We start from the raw sequence: 26854 nt of genomic DNA on the forward strand, positions 1-26854 counted from the left end.
CCGCAAGAAAAAAATTAGGAACAGCACTGGAGAAAAAGAGAACCTTGCTCACGATAGCAGATTGGGAAGCTAAAATTTGAAGAATAGACAACCCTGTCAAAACTGACATTATATATCCATAACAGAAGTTTAAGTAAGAATGGCTCCTATATATACACACGACACATTACACAGCAGGAAAAATGTAGCCATTTAAGAATACTGTTTTTCTGAAGAAAGTTGTGAGGCCAATAAAAAATAATTAGATAAAAAGATTTAAAGAGATATTAGTAACACTCTTTAATGTTTAATATAAAGTATAAATATCTAGGCTGTGTTCAGCGGTTGGTAAACTCAGTGGAAGAGAAAGGGAAAATGTATTATTAGAAAGTCTTCCCAGAATGTTTTTAATGATGTTTAGCAGTTGTTTTTTAATCTTCCTTGACTGTTAACTCTCTAGTGCTTTATTATTCTTGGAAAAACAAGTATCTTTGTTTTGTTTTTGGTTTTTACATTTTGATGTTGTCCTATCTGACCCTCAACATTAATCACATAACAAAACTGTTGTGGTATTACACCAGAAAAAAACTGATCGTTGATTAACCTTCCCTGGTTAATTGGAGAAGTGGTTTTTTTTAAAAAAAAATTGGTGACTTTTAAGATATGTGGATCCTTGTGCCCAAGGCAAGATTGGAGCTCAGAATCTTCTGCTCCCAATCAAATAACAGATAACAGATAATCAGAGTTGGAAGGGACCTTGTAGGTCATCTAGTCCAACCCCCGTCCAAACGCCTCTACACTCTCAATAAGAATAAATCCCTCTAGTTTTCTTGGCCACATTTTCAAAAGCAATTTGTTGATTATGAAATTTCTATACCACCCTTCTCACCACCCAGGAAAGCCGGCTGGGTGACTCTTAGCCAAATCACCAAGAGACTGTGAATTCTAGTCTCACCTCAGCCATGAAAGCCAGCTGGGTGACTCTGGGCCAATCACCAGGAGACAGTCAATTTGGGTTTGGGCCAATCACTCTCTCTCTCAGTCCAACCCACCCCATAGGCCTGTTGTTCTGGTGTGGATTGCCGTATGTCAAAAATGGTGCAGGGTCTGTTTGGGTCCGACTAGATGACCTACAAGGTCCCTTCCAACTGTTAATCTGTATCTGTATCTTTAACTCTGATAAACCTGTAGTATCAGGTGTGCTTGCTGCCTAAGTTATTTGTAATAATGCCAGTTATAGTTAGTAATATAATGTAATAGTAATAATATAGTAATAATAGTAATAATAATAATAATAATAATAATAATAATAATAATAATAATAATAATAATAATAATAATAATAATAATAATAATAATAATAATAATAATAATAATAATAATAATAATAATAGTACACAGGATTTAAAAATCCAATTAAGAACAAGGTTAAAATTCAAGGTTATCTTCTTTCCAGGACTGATTGAGAAAGGGAGAAGGGACTGGCCCCAAGTCCCCAGCTGACCTCCCTGCTGGGGCAGGACCAGGTCTCCCACTTGTCCACTTCGAGCCCAGCGCCTTCAACCACTATACCCAACTGCCTCCCCGATGAATTGGCCACCCCAATCTGTTTCCCGTCTCATTGCCTGGGCAAAGTTGCCTCTGAGCGCCAGCAAAGCGCTCTTCCCGCCCAACCGTGCAACTCCTAAAATTAGGAAACCAGCATTTTGTTGCAAGCCTGTGCTGGGAAGCTTGGGCCGCGAGGAAACTATAAAGAAATGCCATGCAAGAAATTCATTGTGGAAATGCAATTCCCCAAGGGGTTAAAAGTTGCGTTCCCACCTCCCTCTCTTCCAGAGGGTTGGGGCACTCTGCGCCGTCCCAGCTTCCTAGACCCCGCCTCCTCTATTAGCCTTCGCCCCCTCGCCTGCCAAGTTGCTGACTTTTTCCTCCTGCCGTTTTCTTTTTTTTTTTTTTTAAGGGCTGTTTCTGCTCCCCCGGGAAGAAAAGAAAGGCCTGCCTGTGCTCCTCGTGGCTGAGAAAATGGAGATTGAGTTGCTAAAAGCCCGAGACAGGACCCTGAGCGTCTTCCGCGAAGGTATATAGAGATTTTATACATTGCATCCCTGAGATTAAATTTCCAACCGCTTTTGTTTATGCAAAACGGCGGAACCTTTGCGAGCGGAGCGCGGCGGGCCCCGGAGGCTTATCAGCGCCGTACTGCTGGGCACTGGGGGGCCGAAATAGGCGTGCACCGAAGTTAAGGGAAAGCAAGGTTGGGGGGACTAGGAAGCATGTCCTTTTTTTCCTGTGCATTTGAGACAATGGGAGATAAGAGTTCAGGGGGCCAAATGTTGCAGTGTAGTAACTCAGTCAGGCTTCCCTGTGTTTGGTGGGGGATGATGGACGTTGTAGTTCAGCTGGTCCAGCTAGTTTGAAGGGGTGGAAGAGTCAACTCTTTTGGAAAAGGATCATAGATCATAGAAGAACAGAGTTGGAAGGGACCTTGGAGGTCGTCTAGTCCAATCCCCTGCGCAAACAGGAGAGTCTATTCCAAATATTAGCCTCTACCTAGGATCGAACTCACATTCTCCTGATTGTGGAGAAGGCGTGAGTTTTTAATCCATGGGTCAGCAAACTTCACAACTTTTTAAGATTTTTGGACTTCAACTCCCAGAATTGCTGGCTGGGGGATTCTGGAAGTTGAAGTCCACAAGTCTTAAAGTTTCCAAATTTGGAGACTTTAATCTGATTTTCCAGACTTGTTGCTGACTCCTATCTTGTCTCTTCTTCTCAACGCTTTCCCTCTGCCCAGAAATTAGTACAAGGTAGTTCTCGACTTAGAACAATGGAACCCAAAATGTATGTTGCTAAGCAAAACATTTGTCAAATGAGTTTTACCCCATTTTACAATCTTTCTTGCCATAGTTGTTAAGTGAATCACTGCAATTGTTAAATTAGTAACACATCGTTAAGTGAATCTATCTTCCCCATTGTCAAAAGGTTGCAAAAACAAATCACATGACCCTGGGATCCTGAAACCATCATAAATATAAACCAGTCGCCAAGCGTCCAAATTTTGATCATGTGGCCATGGGAATGCTGCAGTGGTTGTAAGTGTGAAAAATGGACACATAAGTCCCGTTTTTCAGTGCTGTTGTAACTTTGAACGGTAAACAAATGGTTGCAAGTACTTGGCATGGCTAGTCTAATGAAGAGAAGGACCAGGGGGGACAGGATAGCAGTCTTCCAATATTTAAGGCTTCCACAGAGAGGAGGAGGGGGTCAAGCCATTTTCCAAGGCACCCGAAGGCCAGACAAGGAACAATGGATAGAAACTGAACAAGGAGAGAGATTCAATCAGGAAATAAGGAGAAATTTTCTGACAGAACAATCAACCAATAGAACAGAAGTTGCCTTCAGAAGTTGTGGGAGCTTCATCACTGGAAACTTTCAAGAAGAGACTGGACTGCCACCTGTCAGAAATAGTGTAGGGCAGGGGTCTCCAAACTTGGCAACTTTAAGACCTGTGGACTTCAATGCCCAGAATTCATCACCCAGCCATGGTGGCTGGGGAAATCTGGGAGCTGAAGTCCATAAGTCTTAAAATTGTGAAGTTTGAAGACTCCTGGTGTAGGGTCTCCTGCTTAGGTGGGGAGGTTGGATTAGATAGAAGACCTACAAGGTTTCTTCCAACTCTGTTGATCTGTTAATGTTGGTTGTAAGTCAAAGGGTACCTATAGTATCCTTGCTTGTAGAGGACAGTATTAAGCCCACTTGGTTACTTCCCAAAAGGAAGAAGAAGCAAAGGGGGAAAAGCAAAGACTTTGGGCACCTCCCCCAGCTTAATCCCTGTGCAAGGAACAGTTGGAAGCATAACCAGGTTCTCATGTTGTGTGATGCCATATAAAACTTTTGCCAAGGTTAACACTCAACTAGCTTAGCACCTGCAAAAGTGTGTGCTCAGTCTTCACCTGCCATGGTTGATTGGGTTGCATTTTACTCCCAATCTGTGTGATTTCTCAAACTATTTTCGTGGGAAACTACATAGCCTCATCTTGTTGAATATTTTCCTGGAAGATAATTGGTGTGAAAAGTTGAAATGTCTGATGATAACGTTTTTGAAACTTAACATATTTACCATCCCTAATTGCTATTGCTATTGCTATAGAGCCCAAATATTTTTTCCAATATTTTAATTTAAAAAAAAACATAGTTGCTATTGCAATTGAGACATGTAACAAATGGATTAATTAAATACATTTTTTAAAAATGTGTTAAGGTGTTATCTAATGCAAGAGTGTGATTTTGGGTTTTAGAAAAATGTGCAGTTAAAACTATTTAGGCACTTTTGATAGAATCTGCCAGGGTTAACTTAATAGATTCTCAACATTGTAGCATATTTACCTCAATCTTTTGGTTAGTGAGTGGCAAACCCACCAGTTAGAAAAAATAAATAGAAATCAATGTGATTGCATCTGGTTGTCTTCTTATTATGTAATTTCCTGACAATTTAATCTGAATTCAGATAAAGTATGGACAGAATTGCTGCACTGCCTGTCAAGAAAATAGCAACTGTAAAAAGTCACTTCCGTGTATATTAAATTGCTACACCTTAATATTTTGCTATTTACTCATTTCACACAAGAATGTCTCAAAAGTCTACTTCTATACTTGGCATATATTACAGAGAGCAACTAGTGCTCAAATTAGTTTATATTACAGTAAAAATAATGAAACATGTATGTTTACACTTCTGAACAACGATGATTAAAAGGTACAGAGACTTTAAGTTGAAATTGAGTGTTACTAATACACTCATGTCTTAGTAACAATGAGACTATCATACTTCCAGATGTACTTTGGTTTGTAATCTAAAAATACACTAATGCAAATCTCATTCTTTGTGCTTTATTCTTTGAAATTGCCACTTGTAGCAGTGGCAAAACTTGCAAATAAATGCTGTACACAAGGAAATCAGCACCGTGCATTTAAGAATGTTAAGGAAGTTGCCAATTTTAATATTTAGACCTGGGGCTGAATTGGCTTTAAAATGATATAATTAACCGTTACACAACTAGGGGGTTTCGAAAAAGCATGTGTTTAGCTCACTCCTTTCCAGAAATCTTGAAGTTAAATCACAATAAATCTGTTGATCTTTGCACAACTAATTGGCTGGATTTAGTTCCCTGGGAAGGCTGTTCCACTTAGATTTGGGAACAGTGGTGTGTGACCTTGTAGTGGATAGCAGTTGTTCAGTTCAAGGACTTTTTCCACTGTGAGGTTAAAAAGAATTAAGCAAATTCAATTGGGCTGATATTTAGGCCAGGGGTGGGATTCCAATTTTTTAACAACCGGTTCTGTGGGAGTGGCTTAGGTGGTGGGCATGGCTTGGTGGTCATGTTATTGGCTGGGTGTGGCCAACTCAATATCATTCACATCGAGGCACGCATCTCCTCACCTGGCCTCTCATGACTGTGGGGATGCTGCAACAGTTGTTAAGTGTGAAAAATGGTCATAAGTCACTTTTTTCAGTGCCATTGTAACTTTAAATGGTCACTCCACACAAGCAAAGTGCCAGCAAAGGAAGAAAAAAAAACTCCAGAAAAGTTCCTGAGTCAGGAAGTCTAGTCCTACCAAGAATGTAATAAGGGTTAACGGAGAGGCAGTTCTGTAAGCAATACCAGAATGTTTCCTTCCTGCCTTCCTTACAGGATTAGGCCAGGAATTTCTTCTAACAACCGGTTCTCCGAACTGCTTAGAATGTTAACAACCGGTTCTAGCGAATAGGTGCGAACTGGTAGAATCCCACCCCTGGTTTAGGCCCTACTGTCTTAATTAAGGCTCTACAATGATCCTCACTAGAAGTCATCAGTGACTTACCTGTATAATTATTCTTTTGAAATTGTCTAAACCAATGGCCACTATAATGCAGGTAGTCCTTGATGTACATCCAAAATTGAGCCCAAAATTTATGTTGCTAGGTGGGACATTGGTTAAGTGAGTTTTGCCCCATTTTATGACCTTTCTTGCCACAGTTATTCATTGAATCACTGCAGTTGTTAAGTTAGTAACACAGTTCCCCCATTAATTTTTATTCCCCATAGAATAACGGAGTTGGAAGGGATGTTGGAGGTCATCTAGTCCAACCTCCTGCTTGACAGTCTATTCCAAATATTAGCCTCTACCTAGGATCAAACTCACAGCCTCCTGATTGTTAGGCGAGAGCTCCACCTCTAGGCTACCGGAGCCTCTAGTCTAGGCCACCGGACTTTGCTTGTCAGAAGGTCACCGAAGGGGATTATATGACCCTGGGACACTGCAACCATCATAAATATGAATCAGTGAACAAGCACCTGACTTTGGATCATGTGACCATGGGAATGCTGTAGTGGTCGTAAGTGTGAAATAGTCATAAGTGTGAAAAACGGTCATACGTCACTTTTTCAGTGCCGTTGTAACTTTGAACGGTCACTAAACGAACTATTATAAATCTAGGAGGTCCACTAAAGAGAGAAGACGATAAGGTAGTAACAGGCAGCAGAGAGAAAGCAGAGCTGCTTAACTCATTCTTTGCATCGGACAAAAAGAAACTCTAGCCCAACTGTGATGACCCAGGGCGTGACACAAAAATAACACAGTCACAAAAGTAGAATACATTCCCTTTAATGCCCCCAACTTGGGCCCCAATGTCCAATTATCCTTGGCTGGATATCAAACTCTTCCAAAAACAGTCTACGAAGGGAGTAAATGCAGTCCAAACCCAAAGTAAAGATAATTAGAAATAAAAAAAAACCAACACAAACCACACTGAAGTAATTAACATGGCAGGCCAGGGTGATAAATTGCAGACTTTCACAAAATAACGCAGCAGCACCCACAGTTGGGAGGACGCCAACACCCAGATAAGCCTCGACCAAGATAATGCACGCTTAACGCCCCACTTATATCCTGTTCTCCCAGCTGCAAATAATGAAAGGGATCAGGGCCTTTTTCTCTCCCATAAGCCATGTTGCTCCCTTCTCAGTTCCTCCCTGCGTGCCCTAGGATGCAGAGGGGTGGCCCTGGGTCTTCCTTTGAAGGCCCAGCCGGACTGTTCCCTTCCCCAGTTTCCTCCACAGCCACTGGAGCCACACTCCCACTCCCTGTCAGCTGCTCAATCTCCCCCTCAGAACTAGACTCTAACAAGGGCATGACACCAACCTACCAAAAACATAACTGTAAAAGACAGACTGGAAATAAAAGTTAAAATGAGCAAAAAAAAAAAAAAAGTAAGAGAACACCTGTCTGATGTTGATGAATGCAAATCACTGGGACCTGATGGATTACATCCCAGAGTTGTAAAAGATCTGGCAGATGTCATCTCATAACAACTGTGCCACATCTTTCAAAAATCCTAGCGCACTGGGACTGGAAAAGAGCTGATGTGGTTCCCATCTTCAGCCTCCCAACTCTGTTCATCTGTTCATCTGAAGACTACCTGTATCTGTGCTAAAATTATCCATACATTTTATATATATATATATATATATATTACGATTTGAAATGTATTTTATTTGTATAGTGCTTTTTAATGCTACCATATGGTAGATAGGATTGCTGGCAACGTGCAAATGAAACAATAAAATGCCCCCAACTAGGCTACATCTGTGGCAAGGAAGGTCATAAAATGGGGCAAAACTCACTTAACAACTGTCTCGCTTAGCAGTGGAAAATTTGAGCTCTACTGTGATTGCAAGTTGAGAACTATCTGTACTTCCGTCGTGAGAAAGTAGAAGGCGTAAAAAAAGAGAATTAAAATTATCCCACTTTGATTAGCTTTGGCATAAGATGGGTTAGAGAGAAAGAGAAAGACACTTTCACGATTCTGTTATTTTACCCTACAGTAATTTTTTCTTTAAAAAAAGAAAAACATTCTTAAAATCCCTGCCATGTCTGTTTCTTGATCTGCCTTCCCACGAATGACTGACTAACTGAATTTATAAATTAGCAAATCAAGAAACAGTGTGATGCATTGTCAGTCCACAGCTCTTCCCATCATTTGTTTATCTCATTTTAATGAGATGTTGCTTTTGGACAACATTTGCTAACTAGTGCTGAGAATACAAAGGGACGTGGCTGTTAAACAATGCTGGGTGTCAACATTTGGAAGGCTCCATCGCTGTTTTGTGAACCTGCCATGTCAAAACCTGTGACCGTGTAAAGCTGAGTCCTTAAGCAATATTTTACTTAATAAGCTACCAGGAGTGGAATTCCTACTGGAAGCTAAAGCAAGATTAAGCAGATTTTGAGGCATTTAAGTGCAATGGGTAAATCCAGTACATGGGACATTTCACCCTCCACATTCAAATAGACTCTAGAATTAGTGGTGGGATTCAAAAATTTTTACTACTGGTTCTGTGGCCGTGGCTTGGTGGGTGTGGCGTGGTCCCCATTCCCTCCCCACTCCTGGGGGAAGGTTACTGCAAAATCTCCATTCTCTCCCCACCTCACTAACCTGCTTTCCAGCTCCGTTCTCCTGTGCAGGGCAACCAAAGGAGATCCAGCCAATCAGCTGGGACTCAATGGGAGGCAGAGAAGAGATGGGTGGTGGTGCCAGTCAGAGGCGGTATTTGCTGGTTCTCCGAACTACTCAAAATGTCCGTTACCGGTTCTCCAGAACTGGTCAGAAGCGGCCGAATACCACCTCTGACTAGAATGAAATCTATGTTTGCCACTAGCTTGGTTCTGTCATGGTCTTTGTGCTAAGTTTTGGAAGGTCTATTTATATTTGTTTGTTTGTTTGTTTAGCATATCGCGAATACATGGACTTTTAGTGGTTCAAATGTTAACTCAGCTATTCAAGGACAGGGTGGGCTATGCTGGAAAAAAAAATCAGTCATTAGGCCCGTGTAAGCTCTTGTGATGGACATTCGGGTACAGTGTGATGGATATTATGTTGAGGAGCACCACAGTCACACTAAGGAGTAGAGACAAGACCCCACTTGAACAATGAGGGCTATAAGTTTGTCCGAGGAGAGCCAATTGGGTTTACTGGTTAAAGGCACCCAGCCGGCTCTCATGCCTAAGGCAGGACTAGAACTCACTGTCTCCTGGTCATTGGCCCAAAGTCATCTGGTCAGCTTTCATGCCTAAGGCAGGACTAGAACTCACTGTCTCCTGGTCATTGGCCCAAAGTCATCTGGTCAGCTTTCATGCCTAAGGCAGGACTAGAACTCACTGTCTCCTGGTCATTGGCCCAAAGTCATCTGGTCAGCTTTCATGCCTAAGGCAGGACTAGAACTCACTGTCCCCTACTCATTGGCCCAAAGTCATCTGTCAGCTTTCATGCCTAAGGCAGGACTAGAACTCACTGTCTCCTGGTCATTGGCCCAAAGTCATCTGGTCAGCTTTCATGCCTAAGGCAGGACTAGGACTCACTGTCTCCTGGTCATTGGCCCAAAGTCATCTGGTCAGCTTTCATGCCTAAGGCAGGACTAGAACTCACTGTCTCCTGGTCATTAGCCCAAAGTCATCTGGTCAGCTTTCATGCCTAAGGCAGGACTAGAACTCACTGTCCCCTACTCATTGGCCCAAAGTCATCTGGTCAGCTTTCATGCCTAAGGCAGGACTAGAACTCACTGTCTCCTGGTCATTAGCCCAAAGTCACCCAGCCAGCTTTCATGCCCAAGACGCGACTAGAACTCACTGTCACCTGATTCACAGCCTGGTTGCTTAACCTCAAACTCTGCAGACTGGGGAATTCTGGGAGTTGAAGTCCACACATTTGAAAGCTAGCCACTGCTCTGCTTAATCAGGTGTCCCCATTTTGTCTTATATCCAGAAGAAGAACGGGAGTGGAAGGGCCCTTTCTATTTCATTCAAGGAGCGGACCCTCAGTTTGGGCTGATGAAGGCTTACAGCATCGGCGATTGCAGCAGTGGTGGAGACGAATGGAAAGCCGAATTGAGCCTCACGGGGCAAGCTGTGGGAGCCATTAACCGCCTGAACCCAAAACCAAAGTTTGTCGTTCTCTGCGGAGATTTAATACACGGCATGCCTGGTAAGACAATTCAAACTCTGTCTCTGTCTCTACCTACTTACCTACCCACCCATCCACCCATCCATGGTGCATAGAGGTTAGAGTGCAGTACTGCAGGCTACTTCTGCTGCCTGCCAGCTGCCTGCAATTTGGCAGTTCGAATCTCACCAGGCTCAAAGTTGACTCAGCCTTCCCTCCTTCCGAGGTGGGTAAAATGAGGACCCAGATTGTTGAGGGCAAGAGGCTGACTCTGTAAACCGCTTAGAGAGGGCTGTGAAGCACTGTGAAGCGGTATATAATTCTGCTATTGCTTGGGAAGGAAGGAAGGAAGGAAGGAAGGAAGGAAGGAAGGAAGGAAGGAAGGAAGGAAGGAAGGAAGGAAGGGAAAGGAAGGAAGGAAGGAAGGAAGGAAGGAAGGAAGGAAGGAAGGAAGGAAGGAAGGAAGGGGAAGGAAGGAAGGAAGGAAGGAAGGAAGGAGGGAAGGAAGGAAGGAGGGAAGGAGGAAGGAAGGAAGGAAGGAAGGAAGGAAGGAAGGAAGGAAGGAAGGAAGGAAGGAAGGAAGGAAGGAAAGGAAGGAGAGGCAGCAAGCCAGCAAGCCATGGTGGCACAGTGGTTAGAATGCAGAACTTCAGGTTAACTCTGCTCACTGCCAGCAGTTCGATCCTGACCAGCTCAAGGTTGACTCAGCCTTCCATCCTTCCGAGTTTGGTAAAATGAGGTCCCAGATTGTTAGGGGCAATATGTTGACTCTGTAAACCGCTTAGAGAGGGCTGTAAAAGCACTGTGAAGCGGTATATAAGTCTAAGAGATATTGCTATTGCTCCCATAGGGATGCTGCAACAGACAGAAGTGTGAAAAATGGTCCTAAGCCACTTTTTTCAGTGCCGTTGTAACTTCAAACAGTCACTCAGCGAACTGCCGAGGATATCCTGTGTTGCAGGCAGTGTGTTGTGACGGGAACCACTGCACATGCACACATAACGTCCATGTACAAATATTTACCCACTTTTCGCTTCATTTTAGCAGGGCAGTTTTGTGGGGGCCAAGAGGGCTTGCCAGTGGCAACTTGCCAACCCCCCCCTTTTTTTTTTTCTTTTGCAATAAAACATCTTCATTCCAAGTTGGCTTTTGTGCAGGCTGGATTAGCAGACTGGCTCTGAGCCACGCATTGCTTTTCCCTCCACACAGCTGCGTGGAGTAATCTTGTTAGCATAATCAAAAATCCCCCACGTCCAGCCACATTTCTCCCATTATTATAGTTCGAGGCCCTTAACGTTTCCAAATGTAGTCGTCGCTAGCTTGGCCCCCCAAAGGGTGCCAGGAATGAAACCACCTTCTGGAAAATTGGCCTGGCCCGGTTGTTCGTTTTCAGGTCTGCGGTGCCCGGAGTTTCCCCGAGCAGCAAATTACCTTGGGTTGGGTTCTGCTGGCTTCCAGAGAAAAGGGAGGGAATGAAGCGAAAGAGCGACGGGGAAAATCGGAGCCGTGAGAGAATTGGGAAAATATAAATGGTGTTTTTTGCGGCACCAGCTGGTGGGCACGCTTCCTGGAAATCAATCAAAATGCAGAATAACAAAGTGGGAAGGGACCTTGGAGGTCTTCCAGTCCAACCCCCTTCTTGTTGTGGTTAGCCGGCAGCAGGTGCAGACGGCTGAGGAGAATGAAGGTTGGAGACTCCTGGTCTACCGGATCTTCTGCCACGAAAATTCTTCGTTGGAGAATCTGATTGATGACACACCCAGGGGGGAGGGGGGAAACAGAGCCACAGATGACCGTAAATCACGTGTGTTAGAGTTGGCTTCAACTGGGATAATGCCCGCATGTTGCTCCTAATAAATCTTTTGGATTCTTTTGAGGCTTAGCCCGAGGCTCATGATTTAACGAGGGCAATCGAGGGAACCCTGACAGCAAGACAAACCGTTGAAATTTTGAAAGGCTGCTATCGTGTCGTTTTCCCCTACACACACACACACCAATCTTTCTTTTTGTTAGACTAGACATACACAATTCCTGCAACCTTCAAGCAGAGTCTTACGGGGAGATCCTGGTGCATGTTTACTTCGTTACATTTACATTCCATCTTTCCTCCAAGCTGCGCAAGTTGGCGTAGAATCACCCCTGGGTTTTCTCTTTGCAAAGACAATTTTGCAAGCTAGTGAGTTGAGAGGGGGGAAAAGGGGGGGGGCTTTTCCACACTGCCGTGGTCATAAGTGCGAAAAAGGGTCGTAAGTCACTTTTTTCAGTGCCATTGTAAACTTCGAATGGTTCTTAAACAAACAGTTACAACTGGAGAACTTCCATGCAGAGTGCAGAGAAGAGCAACAAAGATGATTAGGGGACTGGAGGCTAAAACATATGAAGAATGGTTGCAGGAACTGGGAATGTCTAGTTGAATGAAAGGAAGGACCAGGGGTGACATGATAGCAGTGTTCCGATATCTCAGGGGCTGCCCCAAAGAAGAGGGAGTCAAGCTATTCTCCAAAGCACCTGAAGGCAGGACAAGAAGCAACAGATGGAAACTAATCAAGGAGAGAAGCAACCTAGAACTAAGGAGAAATTTCCTGACAGTGAGAACAATTAATCAGTGGAACAACTTGCCTCCAGAAGTTGTAGATGCTCCAACACTGGAAGTTTTTAAAAAGATGTTGGATAACCATTTGTCTGAAGTGGTGTTGGGTTTCTTGCCTAGGCAGGGGGTTGGAGTAGAAGACCTCCAAGGTCCCTTCCAACTCTGTTATTTTATCCTATTCCTATTCCTATTCTATTCTATTCTATTCTATTCTATTCTATTCTATTCTATTCTATTTCTGTATTTGGCACTCTCTCTTTCAACTTTGCAGGATTCCCCCCACCCTACCCTAGATTTTCTCTGCCCAAAAATCTCTTTTGCATTCCCAGCATGGATCTCCTGTCAATGACAAGAAACCCACCCCCCCACCCCCCCAAAAACCACCCCAAGAATAAATCAATAAATAAAAACCTCTCCACTGTGTTAACATAGAGAGATCCCTTGTTACAAACCGTTCTGTTCAAAACTGCCAACGCTAAAATCATCTTTGCCTTGGCATCTTACAACTTTGCTTGCGTATTTTGTGTTCAAAATTGATGTGGCCTATCTTGGAGGCAGCGTTCTGTGCTAGGGATGAATCACTGGCTGATTTCAATCCAAGGCCTTCCGTCGCATGAAACGTCAAATTGTGCAGATAGTCCTCCACTTACGATCACAATTGAGCCCGGAATTTATGTTGCAAAGTGAGAAATTGGTTAATAGCGGTAGCAATAGCACTTAGACTTATATACCGCTTCACGGTGTTTTACAGTCCTCTCTAAGCAGTTTGCAGAGTCAGCCTATTGTCCCCCAACGATCTGGGTCCTCATTTTACCCACTTTATCAACTTCGGAAGGATGGAAGGCTGAGTCAACCTTGAGCTGGTCAGGATCAAACTGCTGGCAGTGGGCAGAGATAACCTGCAATGCTGCATTCTAACCCTGCGCCACCATGGATGGATGGATGCATGGATGGATGGATGGATGGATGGATGGAAGGAAGGAAGGAAGGAAGGAAGGAAGGAAGGAAGGAAGGGCAATAACCATAGCAATAGCACTTTCACAGTGCTTGTACAGCTTTCTCTAAGCAGTTTGCAGAGTCAGCCTCTTGCTCCCAACAATCTGGCTCCTCATTTTACCCACCTTAACAACAAGAAAGATCGTAAAATGGAGGGAAACTCATTTAGCAAATGTCTTACCATTTTGGGCACCCTTGTGGTTGTAAGTTGAGGTCTATCTGTATTAGCTTCCTCTTAGAAAAAGTTCAGATTTGTTAACATTGATCAGAGTTGCCCCAGGGTAAGGTGAGTGGCCAATAAATTTAAATGAATAAAGGAAAAATAATACATGAATAAGTAAATCCATAAATAAAAGGGGCTCATTTCCTTGGCTCCATCTGCTAGCAACTTCAACGAAGCCGTTAGCAAGGAAATGCACAAGCTTTGCAAGTCTGGTTCATTATTTTTTTTTAAATAGGGAGGGAGATATCAGATGTTCTAGAGAAGTTGGTTCTTGCTTATGTAGCCCATCTCCCCCTCCAACCCCACTACCAGGCATCCCACAACTGCCAAAGACACATTTAGCCACACAGGGCGTGAAACAGTTGAAGAGAACATCTTGAACACCAAAATTGCTTTTGAGCTGGGTTGTGTGTTTGGTCTAAGCTGGGCAAACATTGGCAAGGAACAGCAAGCAAAGCGAGAGCGATGGGACTGCCCAGGAATCTTTAATATCCTCCTCCTTCTTTCTGTCCTCAGAACCATTTGGACGAAAAATGTGCTTTTTAGCAATAGCAACAGCACTTAGACTTATATACTGCTTCACAGTCCTTTACAGCCGCCTCTAAGCGGTTTTTATAGAGTCAGCCTATTTGCTCCCAACAATCTGGCTCCTCATTTTACCCACCTCAGAAGGATGGAAGGCTGAGTCAACCTTGAGCCGTTCAGGATCGAACTCCTGGCAGTGGGCAGAATTAGTCTGCAATATTGCATTCAAACTATTGTGCACCATGGATGGATGGATGGATGGATGGATGGATGGATGGATGGAAGGAAGGAAGGAAGGAAGGAAGGAAGGAAGGAAGGAAGGAAGGAAGGAAGGAAGGAAGGAATAGCAATAGAACTTAGATTTATATACAGCTTCACCGGGCTTTCCAGCCCTCTCTAAGCGGTTTACAGATGGTATAGGTTTTTCTCCTGCTCAAGCAGGGGGCTGGACTAGCAGACCTCCAAGGTCCCTATTCTATTCTAATTCCCCAGCCTTGTTAAATACGACAAAAGTCTTTGGCTTTTAAGACGCCTGGGACAACTGCAGCAAAAAAGGAGAGAGAGAGAGAGAGAGGGAGGGAGAGAGAGAGAGAGAGAGGGAGGGAGAGAGAGAGAGAGAGAGAGGGAGAGAGAGAGAGAGAGAAGCATCATCAGCTAAAGTGGGCTCCAATCAAGCAAAAATACTTCGAGCCGTTTATGAACCCGTTAAAGGAACTAAGTAATCAGCGTCAGTGTCTTTGGTTATGTAAATGGTGATTAAATGTGGAGGAGGGTTTGCGCATGGATTGTTGTTATCATTGCTAGTAGGGCAGGGATGGGTTTTACAATACCCCCCAGTCCCCTTTTCCCTTGATTGTACGGAAGCGTGTGATGATACCCAGAATCATCCCAAGGCGTGCTATTGCAAGGGCTGGGCGGGGAGTGTCGTTAGAGCTTTGCGGACCGGAACTCTGCTGCAGAATGTCGCCGCTTGGTTCTTGAGGGTTCTGGAGAAATTGGGGTGCTGGTTGAAAACCTTCCCTTCCACAATTGGGAGCTCCGGATTTCTCGGTATCCAGTTTCGGTAGTTTAATGATGCTGTGATGACACAAAGGCAACACAGTCGGAGTCCCTTTGTTAGCTCCCACTTTGCCCCCCACCAATCTCCTGGTTACCTTCTGGGTTGGAGAAAAATTCTCCCAGGAACAAACAGCCTTTGGCTGCAGAGAATCAAGTCCAAAACGTGGTCAACAAAAACTGTAATTAAAAGTCCAATCAAGGCAAAATGAGGTAGATAGTCTGGCAGGACAAGAGAAGGAATTCCAAATGTGAAGGGAACGGTAGTAATTCAACACGGTTGGGAGGATGCCAGGAACGCAGATAACCAAAGTCAACACAAGATAAACTCACGTTTGTTCCCAGCAGTTGCTGCACTCAGCACACATCTCTTTTAAACTCTCTTCCCAAGTGTGGCTAATGAAGGGAATCAGGGCCCTTTCCTCCCCTGTAAGCCACGCAACCCACATTGCTCCCTTCTCCGTTCCTCCCTGCGTGCCCTAGGATGAAGAGGGGGTGGGCTTGGGTCTTCCTCTGAACTCCCTCTCCCTTGTTCTACCACTCTCCTGCTCTGCCCAGCTGGACTTTGACCTTCCACAGTTTCTTCCACAGCCACATTGTGTTCCCAGCTGCAGCTAATGAAGGGAATCAGGGCCTTTCCTTCCCCATAAGCCACGCAACCCACGTTGCTCTCTTCTCCATTCTTCCCTGCATGCCCTAAGATGAAGAGGGTGTGAGCCTGGTTCTTCCTCTGAACTCCCTCTCCCTTATTCTATCTCTCTTCTACTCTGTCTAGCTGGACTTTGCCCTTCCCCAGTTTCCTCCACAGCCAACAGAGCCACATTCCAACTACCTGTCAGCTGTTCGTCTTCCTCCTCGGATTCAGATTCCGACACGGGCATGACAGATGCCTTGTGGGGTCCTCGGTGTCCTCTGAGCTTGGTTGTTTTCTCACAGACATTTCATTACGCAACTAGGTGATGTCATCAGGGCTAGTAGGGAGTGGGATTTGCAGAGAGGAGGAGGAGGAGGAGGAACTGTGGGGTCCTTGGTGCTCTCTTAGCTTGGTTGATTTGTCGCAGACATTTCATTATGTTCTGTAGATATTGGGGTGCTGGTTGAAAATCTTAAAAAATCTTCCCTTCCACAATTGGGACTTCTGGACTTCTCAGTATCCAATTTCAGTAGTTTAATGATGCCTTGTGAGGTTCTTGGTGCCCTCTTGAGCTTGGTTCTTTTCTCGCAGACGTTTCATTACCCAACTAGGTGACATCATCAGGGCTAGAAGGGAGTGGGATTTGCATGGAGGAGGAGGAGGAGGAAGAGGAGGAGAAGAAGGAGAAACAACAACTGAGGTTCTTGGTGTTCTCCAAACTTGGTTGTTTTCTTGCAGATGTCTTACCACCCAACTAGGTAACATCATCAGTGTTAGAAGGAAGTGGGATTTGCAGAGAAGAGGAGGAGGAGGAGGCCAACTTTCAGTCCTCGGTGCTCTCTGAGCTTGGTTGTTTTCTTGCAGATTTTTCCTTGCCCATGTTCTGACCAAGGCTTCCGAGACCGTAATTACGCACACGCTTATTTTAAAAACAAGTCTTGTTTTATCGCAGCGCTGGGAATTATTTTCATTCCCAGCCAGTAATGAATCTCAAACAATCCCTCGAGATAAGCACCCACCTTTCTCTCCTTTGAATTCCTGCCAACAACTAAAGTGGCAAATTAACTGTAAAAAAAAACAACCAAAGTAAAAGTCCACACAGAGCTTCATCTGAACAGAGCGAACAACTTTGCTTCCTGCAAAGGTTTCTCTACCTTTGCCTGTCCTTTATATCTTATGGGAGGGGCAGTCACCTCCCAGCCTTACTCTCGAAGCAGCACCCCACTCCCAGATGGTCCTGGCCCCATCTCTGCATTGGACGCAAGACCCTCATCCAAGTCCTCCCCAGACTCCCAGACTGGTCCCCGTTCTTCCCCACTGTCCGATTCCGCTGTTGTCTGCACAGGCTGCCGGCAAACCACAACAACCCAACTAGGTGACATCATCCATGCTAGAAGGAGAGGGCTGCTGCTCTCTGTTTATGTGCCAGTGGCTTGCCAGGTCGTGTTGTTAGTGGGAATGTTCTTGATGGTTCCTTAATTAGGCTGTTGTTTACAGAGCAAACCCCACTCCTCCCGAGCCCTGATGATGCTACCTTAATTGGGATAATGAAACATCTGCAAGAAAACAACCAAGCTCGTAGAGCAGCAAGGAACCAACAGGTCAACTCTGAATTATAAATATTCTCTTCTGTTGGTAACCAGGCTTTCAAATCGCTTTGATTTCTCCGCTTGCAAGATGTGGCAAAGGCTTTTAGAAGAGACGTAGGTTTTTCTGAGACGCTTCCGTGCCAGAAACATTTAACAACAGGGGGGATACAGGCAGTCTTCGGCTTACAACAGTTCATTTAGTGACCAAATCAAAGTTACAGAGGTGCTGAAAAAAAGGGACTTGTGACCGTTTTCCACCATAACAACTCTTGTAGCATCCCCATACCAGAGGTGGGTATTCAGCCGGTTCTGACCCGTTCTGGAGAACAGGTAGTGGAAACTTTGAGTAGTTTGGAGAACCGGCCGATCCCAACTCTGACTGGCCCCGCCCCCAACTATTCTCCGCCTCCTGAGTCCCAGCTGATTGGCTGGGTCTTCTTTGGTTGCCGTGCACAGGAGAACGGAGCTGGAAAGCAGGTTAGTAGGGTGGGGAGGGGAGGGGATTTTGCAGTATATCCTTCCCCGCCACGCTCACAAAGCCACGCCCACAAAGCCACCAAGACATGCCCACAGAATGCCACGCCCCTCGAAGCCACACTCACAGCTGATCGACTGGGTCTTCTTTGGTTGCCCTGCACAGGAGACGGAGCTGGAAAGCAGGTTAGTGGGGTGGGGAGGAATGGGATTTTGCAGTATATCCTTCCCCGCCACGCTCACAAAGCCACGCCCACAAAGCCACCAAGACATGCCCACAGAATGCCACGCCCATCCAAGCCACACTCACAGCTGATCGGCTGGGTCTCCTTTGGTTGCCCTGCACAGGAGAACGGAGCTGGAAAGCAGGTTAGTGGGGTGGGGAGGGAATGGGGATTTTGCAGTATATCTTTCCCCTGCCACACCCACCAAGCCACGCCCACAGAATTGGTAGTAAAAAAAATTGAATCCCACCACTGGGTCCTACTGGTTTCAGCAACCCAGAGCCATGTGAGCTTCTGACCAAGCCAGATTCAATTGTTAGTAACAACTGCAATGATTCGCTGAACAAGTGTCATGCGGTCATAAAAGGGGGCAAAACTGACTTAACTATCTCGCTTAGCCAGGGATATTTTGAGCTCAATTGTAGTCGGAAGTTGAAGACTCCCCGTATGATATAGAACATTTTTAATTGGGGATAACCTCTCTTAAATCCAGTTGCTTTTCCTGGGGTGGGTGGAGAATCCGTTGCCACTCAGGACTATGTTGTTGTTTTTTTCCCTGTGTATTTTCCCCTTCCTAACCTGGCAGGATAACTTTCAAGTCCTTCATTTGCTCCGGGTAATAATGAGCGTGATTCCGCTTGGTGGAAATGACACAAATTGATATTTTTCAAGACAGAACAACGAGCTGTACTTTTAAGGAACAGAAGGCAGAGGCGAGAACCGATGCCAAAACCATCAGGTTAAAACAAAGCCTCTCCACTCTGGACAGGTCTCATAACAGAAAACCCCGGGCAATTTGTATTAAATTTGACACTTTATTCAAGATGGGATGTTAACATGCTAATCAGATGCTGCCCTGAAAATGGAGGGAGCGATGGATGCTTTATAAGATGTTTATCAGGACTTTATTTTTTTTTTGTTCTTCTTCTTCTTCCACTTTGCTTATAGAAAATCGGTTCGGTTCATTTTCCTTTTTGGAATTTATTTAAAAAAAAACAACAACAAACACTTTAAATCAAATGTCATTCTTTTTGATTTGGCTTGTTCCATTTTCCATTAATGTATTGTTGGCTAAGTTGTAGGAAGGAAGTAGGAGGGCATATGCATTGTTGAAATAAATTGTTTTGCTTTAAGGATAGAATGGAATGGAATGGAATAAGAAATAGAGGAGGGAAGGGAAGGGAAGGGAAGGGAAGGGAAGAGAAGAGAAGAGAAGAGAAGAGAAGAGAAGAGAAGAGAAGAGAAGAGAAGAGAAGAGAAGTGTACAATAGAAAACAGAAAAGAGAAGAGGAGAATAGAAAATAGAATGGAATGGAGTAGAGTAGAGTAGAGTAGAGTAGAGTAGAGTAGAATAGAATAGAATAGAATAGAATAGAATAGAATAGAATAGAATAGAATAGAATAGAATAGAATAGAATAGAATAGAATAGAATAGATGCACTGGGATCAGGCTCCCCTTGTTCCTCTGCCTCACTGCTGCCAGACTCTGGAGTCAGCACCCCACCCCCAGATGGTCCTGGCCCCATCTCTGCCTCGGACACAGGACCCTCGTCCAAGTCCTCCCCAGACTCCCGGACTGGTCCCCGTTCTTCCCCACTGTCCAATTCTGCTGCTGTTTGCACCGGCTGCCAGCGAACTACAACACCGTCCTCAAGTTCTCTGTGTCCGACCTCAGCATCTTGCTAGCCACCATTGAGCAATCAGCATGTTAATGGATAATTTACAGCCAGAAAGTTGGCCTGGGATCCCTGCAGACTTATTTCTGGCACCTCTTCTGAAGCGCCTATAAAATCGAGACATGTCAGGTGAAACAAAATGGTTTTGACAGCAGATCAAACACATTTTACAGCAAGAAGTATTGGCGCTCTGCTTTAAGGCCATTAAGTAGAAGACACTTATGGTTCACTTGGACGGTTGTTGGTTTTCTTTTTCCTTTTCTTCTTAAATCACTGTTTGTCGAATTGTACCATTTTGAGATAATTGCATTTTTACTCTGGCTTTTACAATCCGAGGGCTTTGTAAAAACCAGAATGACAGGTGTTGAAAGATGAAGGCAGACCCGAGTCAGTGGAAAATCCTGCAAATAAAAATAAAAATCAATCCATCGTGGAATTATACAGATGGGAGGGGAGTTTCAGCCATTGAAACCAATTCTTAGTTAAAGTACCCCGGACTTCTGCTTGAAAATACCCAATGAAAAGAAACGGAATAATTGGACAGCTCTTACACTAAGTCAGTATTTTTCAACCTTGGCAACTTTTAAGGAGTGTGGATGTCAGGATTCCAGTAATCGCTCTCATTAAATCATGATTCTGAAGCCAAACTTCAACACACTTCAAAGGATTCATTAGAGGCGACCTACCGGCCCTGCCCTGTATGAAGCCAACTCTTTGCCTACGTCATTTACAGTCCCCTGTGACCCTGTTTCCCCCCTCCCCCCGGGTGTGTCATAAATCAGATTCTCCAATTGACCACATTCCTGGGCTGGGTGTCATCAATCACATTCTCCAATTAAATAGATTCCTGGGCAAAAGCTCTGGTAGTTTAGTTACAATCTTTTAAAGATAAGAGTTGGAATGTACTTTCGCTTTCAACTGCTCTTCCAGATTTCCTTCTTCCCCTCCACCCCTTTTTTTACGGCAACTACTAAGACAGGGATAGGAACATTTTAATGAGTTGATAGTGGACTTCAACTCCCAGAATTCCTAACCAGGATGCTTAAAGTTGCCACAGTTGGGGGAGGGGAAAGAACTCTGAGTGGTCTTTGACTTAAATCCATTCTTCTGCGTCCTGCCTACTGATCAAGAGAAAATAGATCAGCCTTCTGCATGATACCTTCTGTATAATGCCTGGGCCAAGAGTAAGAATAACAAGAGTTGGGTGGGATCCTGGAGGTCTTCTAGTAGAGCCCCATCCTCAAGCAGGAAACCCTCTATCATTTCAGAATTGGTGGTCCCGTTTCTTTTTGAACACCTCCAGGGATGGAGCCACCCACAACTTCTGGAGGCAAGTCATTCCATTGATTGATGGTTCTCACAAGTCAGGAGATTCCTTAGTTGTTCCTTTTCCATTAATGTATTGTTGGCTAAGTTGAAGGGAAGGAAAGGAAGGAAGGAAGGAAAGGAAGGAAGGAAGGAAGGAAGGAAGGAAGGAAGGAGTCGTATACATTGTTGAAATGAATTGTTTTGCTTGTAGAGTAGAGTAGAGTAGATCATGGAATGGAATGGAATAGAGTAGAGTAGAAAATGAATAGAATAGAATAGAATAGAATAGAATAGAATAGAATAGAATAGAATAGAATAGAATAGAATAATGGAATGAAGGAATAGAATAGAATGGAATGGAATGGAATGAAACGGAATGGAATAGAAGATGGAATAGAATAGAAGATGGAGTAGAGTAGAATAGAATAGTTGGAAGGGACCTTGGAGGTCCTCTAGTCCAGGGGTCAAACAAGTCTTACCGGTCCGCTGAAGTTGCTAGGCGCCGCCATCTTTTGGTAAAGTGCTTCCGGTGAGCTTTTCCTGGTAGAAAGCTCACCGGAAGCACTTTTTCATCAAAAAGATGGCGGCTTGAGCTTCCGGTGAAAGCATTCAGCTCATACGTGAGGTCACGAGCAAAGATGGCGCGCCAGCTGATGCCGGTACCGGGCACGGCGCCCAGCTGATGCGTACCGGGTCGCGGCGTCAAAAAGGTTGGGGATCACTGCTCTAGTCCAACCCCTGCTTAGGCAGGATACCTTACACCACTTCAGACAAGCGGTTATCCAATTTCTTCCAGTGGATGGAGCGTCCACAACTTCTGGTGGCAAGCTGTTCCACTGGTTAATTGTCCTCACTGTCAGGAATTTTCTTCTTAGTTATAGGTTGCTTCTCTCTTTGATTAGTTTTTTTATCCATTATTCCTTGTCTGGCCTTCGGGTGCTTTAGGAAATAGCTTGTCTCCTTCCTCTCTGGGGCAGCCCCTCAGATAGCGGAAGGCTGCTCTCCTGTTTCCTTCTCTTCCCAAGACTAGCCAGGCCCAGTTCCTGCAACCTTTCATCGTCTGTTTTAGCCTCCAGTCCCCTCATCATCCTGGTTGCTCTTCTCTGCACTCATTCCAGAGTCTCAACCTTCAGATCTTTTGGAGAATAGGTTGACTCCTCCTTCTTCGGGGCAGCCCCTCAGACTACTTGCCCTTCTATTGGGAGCAGAGAGAGGAGGCTCTGCGGATCTTAGGGAGGGTCAGTTCTGGATCTCTTGCGGCTACACAACAATTCTAGGCTAATTCCTCCCTTGAAACGCCCTCCCTGCCTGCCCGACATCCTGCAACTTAATATCTCCTAACACTTCGCTCTCTTCTTGTTTTGCAGGGACAGAATGGCGAGAGGCTCAAATTCGGGATCTAAGAAATGCCCTGGTGTCGCTTAGTCCCGACATCCCTCTGGTTTTCGTCAGCGGCAACCACGACCTGGGGAACACGCCGACTCCGGAGACCATCAGCAATTACTGCCAGCAGTGGGGCGATGATTACTTCAGCTTTTGGGCCGGGGGCGTCTTCTTCCTCGTGCTGAATTCCCAGCTGTATTTCGATGCTTCTCAGTGCTCAGAATTAAAGGCGGCGCAGGATGCGTGGCTGGAGCAGCAGCTGGCCGTGGCGGAGAAAAAGCAATGCCGCCATGCCGTTGTCTTTCAGCACATCCCCTTCTTCGTAAACGATCCCGAGGAGGACCACAACTACTTCAATCTGGAGAAGGACGTGCGACACGAACTCATGGAAAAATTCTGCCGAGCAGGTATCATTCCGGCCATCAGATACGGTTTTCTGAATGTATTTGTAGGTAGTCCTCGACTTACAAACCATGATTCGGCCCCAAATTTCTGTTGCTAAGTAAGTGAGACAGTTGTTCAGGGAGATTTGCCCCGTTTTATGGCCTTTCTAGCTACAGTTCCTAAGTGAATCTGCAGTTGTTAACTTAGCAAAAGCACTTAGACTTATGTACCGCTTCACGGTGCTATCCAGCCCTCTCTAAGCGGTTTACAGAGTCAGCCTCTTGCCCCCCGCCAACGATCTGGGTCCTCGTTTTATCCACCTCGGAAGGATGGAAGGCTGAGTCAACCTTGAGCCTGGTGAGATTCGAACTCCAGACTGCAGGGAGAATTAGCCTGCAATACTGCATTCTAACGATTGCGGAAGGAAGGAAGGAAGGAGGGAGGGAGGGAGGGGGAGGGAGGGAGGGAGGGAAGGAAGGAAGGAAGGAAGGAAGGAAGGAGGGAGGGAGGGAGGGAGGAAGGAAGGAAGGAAGGAAGGAAGGAAGGAAGGAAGGAAGGGAAGGAAGGAAGGAAGGAAGGAAGGAAGGAAGGAAGGAAGGAAGGAGAGGAAGGAAAGGAAGGAAGGAAGGTCCAATTTCCTTTGCAGCAAGTGCAATTACAGTTACAAAATTATCTCTTATTTTAAAACACAAAAACAGCTTACTTTTTTTCTATTACCATTTCCCCCCTGATCGTCAAAACCACAAGGTCTAGGAATATACACCTAGCTGGAAACCTTTTATAGACTCTTTGCATGAAATGTGGGAGGGATGCATCTACTGAGAATGTTTATCAGTATATCAGTCACTGGCTAGCATTGGTTTATACACTAAACCATTCCTAAGTAAACTATGGTTCACCTTATCTGAAGCCCATCGTTATGAATTTTTTCATTCATAATTATTTGTTCTATAGCAGCCTTCTGTTTCACTGAAGTACTCTCAATTCCCCCCCCCCCAAAGAAACAACCTGTTTTTATTTACTCCGTTTGAAGTTCCTCCTGAAACCAAAATGTTTATTTGTCTGTTTGTTGTTTAATTGGATTTCTTTAACAGCCCATTCATTTTACGCCACAGAGCTAAACGTGAGCTTCAAAAGCTACATCTGGTGTGAAAATGCTGAGCTTCGTTTCTCACTTTACAAGTGTCCCTAACAGTTGGGCTAATTAAAAAATAAAATTGCATCCTTATCATAAATATTTGTCAATTGAAAAATCTGCCACATTTTAATTTCACCATTAAGCCATGAAGATGATTGAGTGCTACCCAAAAAATACCATGGTGGTTAAGGTGGAAGGAAAAAGATGAGTGAAGGATCTTGTTGAAAAGATGATTTTCATAGAATAGAATAGAATAGAATAGAATAGAATAGAATAGAATAGAATAGAATAGAATAGAATAGAATAGAATTCTTTATTGGCCAAATGTGATTGGACACACAAGGAATTTGTGTTTGGTGCATAAGCTCTCAGTGTACATTAAAAATGCTTTCATCAAGAATCATAAGATAGGATACTAAATAAGCAATCAAATCATACTAGGAAACTAAATAAAACAATATAAATCATAAAGATACAAGCAACAAAATTATAGTCATAAGTGGGAGGAGATAGGCAATAGGAAGGATGAGAAGAATAATAGTAATACAGTCTTAGTAAATAGTTTGACAATGTTGAGGAAATTGTTTCGCAGAGTGATGGCATGTGGGAAAAAACTGTCCTTGTGTCTAGTTGTTCTGGTGTGCATTGTGAGTGTCATTTTGAGGGAAGGAGTTGAAACAATTTATGTCCAGGATGTGAGGGGTCTGTAAATACTTTCACAGCCCTCTTTTTGACTCGTGCAGCATACAGGTCCTCCATGGAAGGCAGGTTGGTAGCAATGATTTTTTTTCTGCAGTTCTAATTATTAGATGGCATTTCAGTGCAGAAGATAGACTTGGTATTAATTTAATGTCTAAATGATTGCAAGCGTGGAAGCCCGGTCTTGTGTCTGTCGATGGCTGGAACCTGAAGCAGGTCAAATGCAAGAAGATAAAATCACATTTTACAAAGTCCACAAGACGTGGGTCAAATTCTAAAGTGGCTTTTAGTATGTAGGACTCAAAACCGCCCGTGGGTTCAGTAGGCCTGGCCCCAACTTAGCAGTCACTCCATTGCCAGTTGATTCTTTTCCCATTGGTTTGGATTTACACCTACCCAACAAACAAGATAGCATTTGCTATTGCAAACATTTCCACAACAGACCATGGTGTAGTAAATCTGCCAAATGTGCACGATAAGATCCACCCTGGAATGCATGAGAAGGTTGCTAACATAAATTCTGGAAAAGAAGATGAAGCTATCAACCAATCCGCTATTAAAGCTGAATGCTAAAGAAGGCACCCTCGTAAAAACAAAATAGACAACATTGAAATACGTACTAGTTCAGAATCCAAGAAATCCATCCAGGGTAACGTTTAAGATGTTGATTCAGAAGAACCCCCAAATGCAATTATCCCTCTATTCGGTAAATAGAGAACTTTCCAGGGAAGCCTCCCAAGAACCCATCGTAACATCCGTGAATCTAATTCGCTACCGTGAATCTAATTCACCTCGGAAGTTGTTCTGACCCAAACCTGGTTCCAAGAGAGCAAACACAACACAAAGGCAGCAGCACAACCTTTTAATGTTTCATTTACGAATCCTGTTTCTTCACAGATAAAAGGCTGCTTCCAACGAATTAGCTCCGACAAGAAAGAGCCTTGCCAAGTTTTTGCAAGGCTGCCAAAAACCAACAGGCAAGAAATAGTTTACAACACAAGAGTCTTCAAATACCAACTGTAATGTCCACGAGGCTGAGTTTCAAAACGTCTTTGCTTCCTGCAAAGAATGTTTGCTTCACAGCTGGCTTTTACCATCTTGAAGGAGAGGCCATTACCTTACAGCCTTACACCCAAGTCGCCTGTGCTGTTGTAGCTACTCTTTCCTGCTAGCAATCCTGCGCACACGTGCACTTGGCACAGGCTCCTCGGGAACCTCCTCATCACTGCTGCCAGCCCCCACAATCTCTGAAGGCAGCACTCCACTCCCTGATGGTCCTGGCCCCTCATCTGAGTCTTCACTCTCCTCAGCCGTCTGCACCTGCTGCCGGCTAACCACAACAGAAGCCATTGAAAGAGGCAGTGGTTCCCAGGGAGTTTCCTCTTACCAACTTGCACTTCTGTAAGTTAATTCAATTAACTCCCTCATTCTTGCAAGCTTGAAGGTCATATCAAAGGATTCCTGGTCAGGCTGTTGGATCTGATCTTACTGTCCTGGGCTCGGTTCAGAGTTTTGCTTAGCTTTCAACAGTCTCCCCAGCTGGTCCTCATTATTCAAAGATGACTCCTCTATTACTGTGGGCTCCTTGGTGCTCTGAGCTTGGTGGCTTTCTTGTAGATGTTTCATTATCAAACTAGGTAGTATTGATGATGTTACGTAGTTTGGTGATGAAACATCTGCAAGAAAACCACCAAATTCAGAGCACCAAGGACCCCACTGTCCTCCTTCTCCTCCTCCTCCTCCTCCTCTTCCTCTCCCCACCAACACACACTCCATTCCCTTCTAGCATCAATGTTACCTAGTTTGGGTAATGAAACATCTGCAAGAAAACCACCAAGCTCAGAGAGCATCAAGGACCACACCGTTCAACCCTGAGCTACAGATATTCTCTCCTATTGATCTTCTGTTATCGATGGACAACCTTGGTTAGGAAGGGTTGAAAGCTACTAAATGACTGAACAAAACCCATCATGACTTAATATGATAAGGTCTAGATG

General features: G+C 44.4%; 2 protein-coding genes across 2 annotated transcripts in view; one reads left to right on the forward strand and one right to left on the reverse strand.

The window, feature by feature from the left end:
- The first annotated feature begins 1859 nt into the window (after positions 1 to 1859).
- CPPED1 (calcineurin like phosphoesterase domain containing 1) overlaps positions 1860 to 26854 on the forward strand; it is a 28703-nt gene continuing 3708 nt past the window's right edge. Inside the window, exons 1-3 of the mRNA XM_026682485.2 lie at positions 1860 to 2056; positions 9782 to 10000; positions 22621 to 23043. Of these exons, the coding sequence (XP_026538270.1) occupies positions 2002 to 2056; positions 9782 to 10000; positions 22621 to 23043 (697 nt within the window). The 5' untranslated portion in view covers positions 1860 to 2001. The remainder of the gene's footprint in view (positions 2057 to 9781; positions 10001 to 22620; positions 23044 to 26854) is intronic.
- The window catches only part of SNX29 (sorting nexin 29), a 198504-nt gene continuing 191871 nt past the window's right edge, over positions 20222 to 26854 (reverse strand). Inside the window, exon 21 of the mRNA XM_087973364.1 lies at positions 20222 to 20346. Coding sequence (XP_087829490.1) covers positions 20334 to 20346 — 13 coding nt within the window. The 3' untranslated portion in view covers positions 20222 to 20333. The remainder of the gene's footprint in view (positions 20347 to 26854) is intronic.

This window comes from Notechis scutatus, chromosome 12, assembly GCF_049901735.1.
Source record: "Notechis scutatus isolate UNSWTSFEM ecotype Mainland chromosome 12, rNotScu1.2, whole genome shotgun sequence".
In the NCBI taxonomy this organism is placed as follows: domain Eukaryota; kingdom Metazoa; phylum Chordata; class Lepidosauria; order Squamata; family Elapidae; genus Notechis; species Notechis scutatus.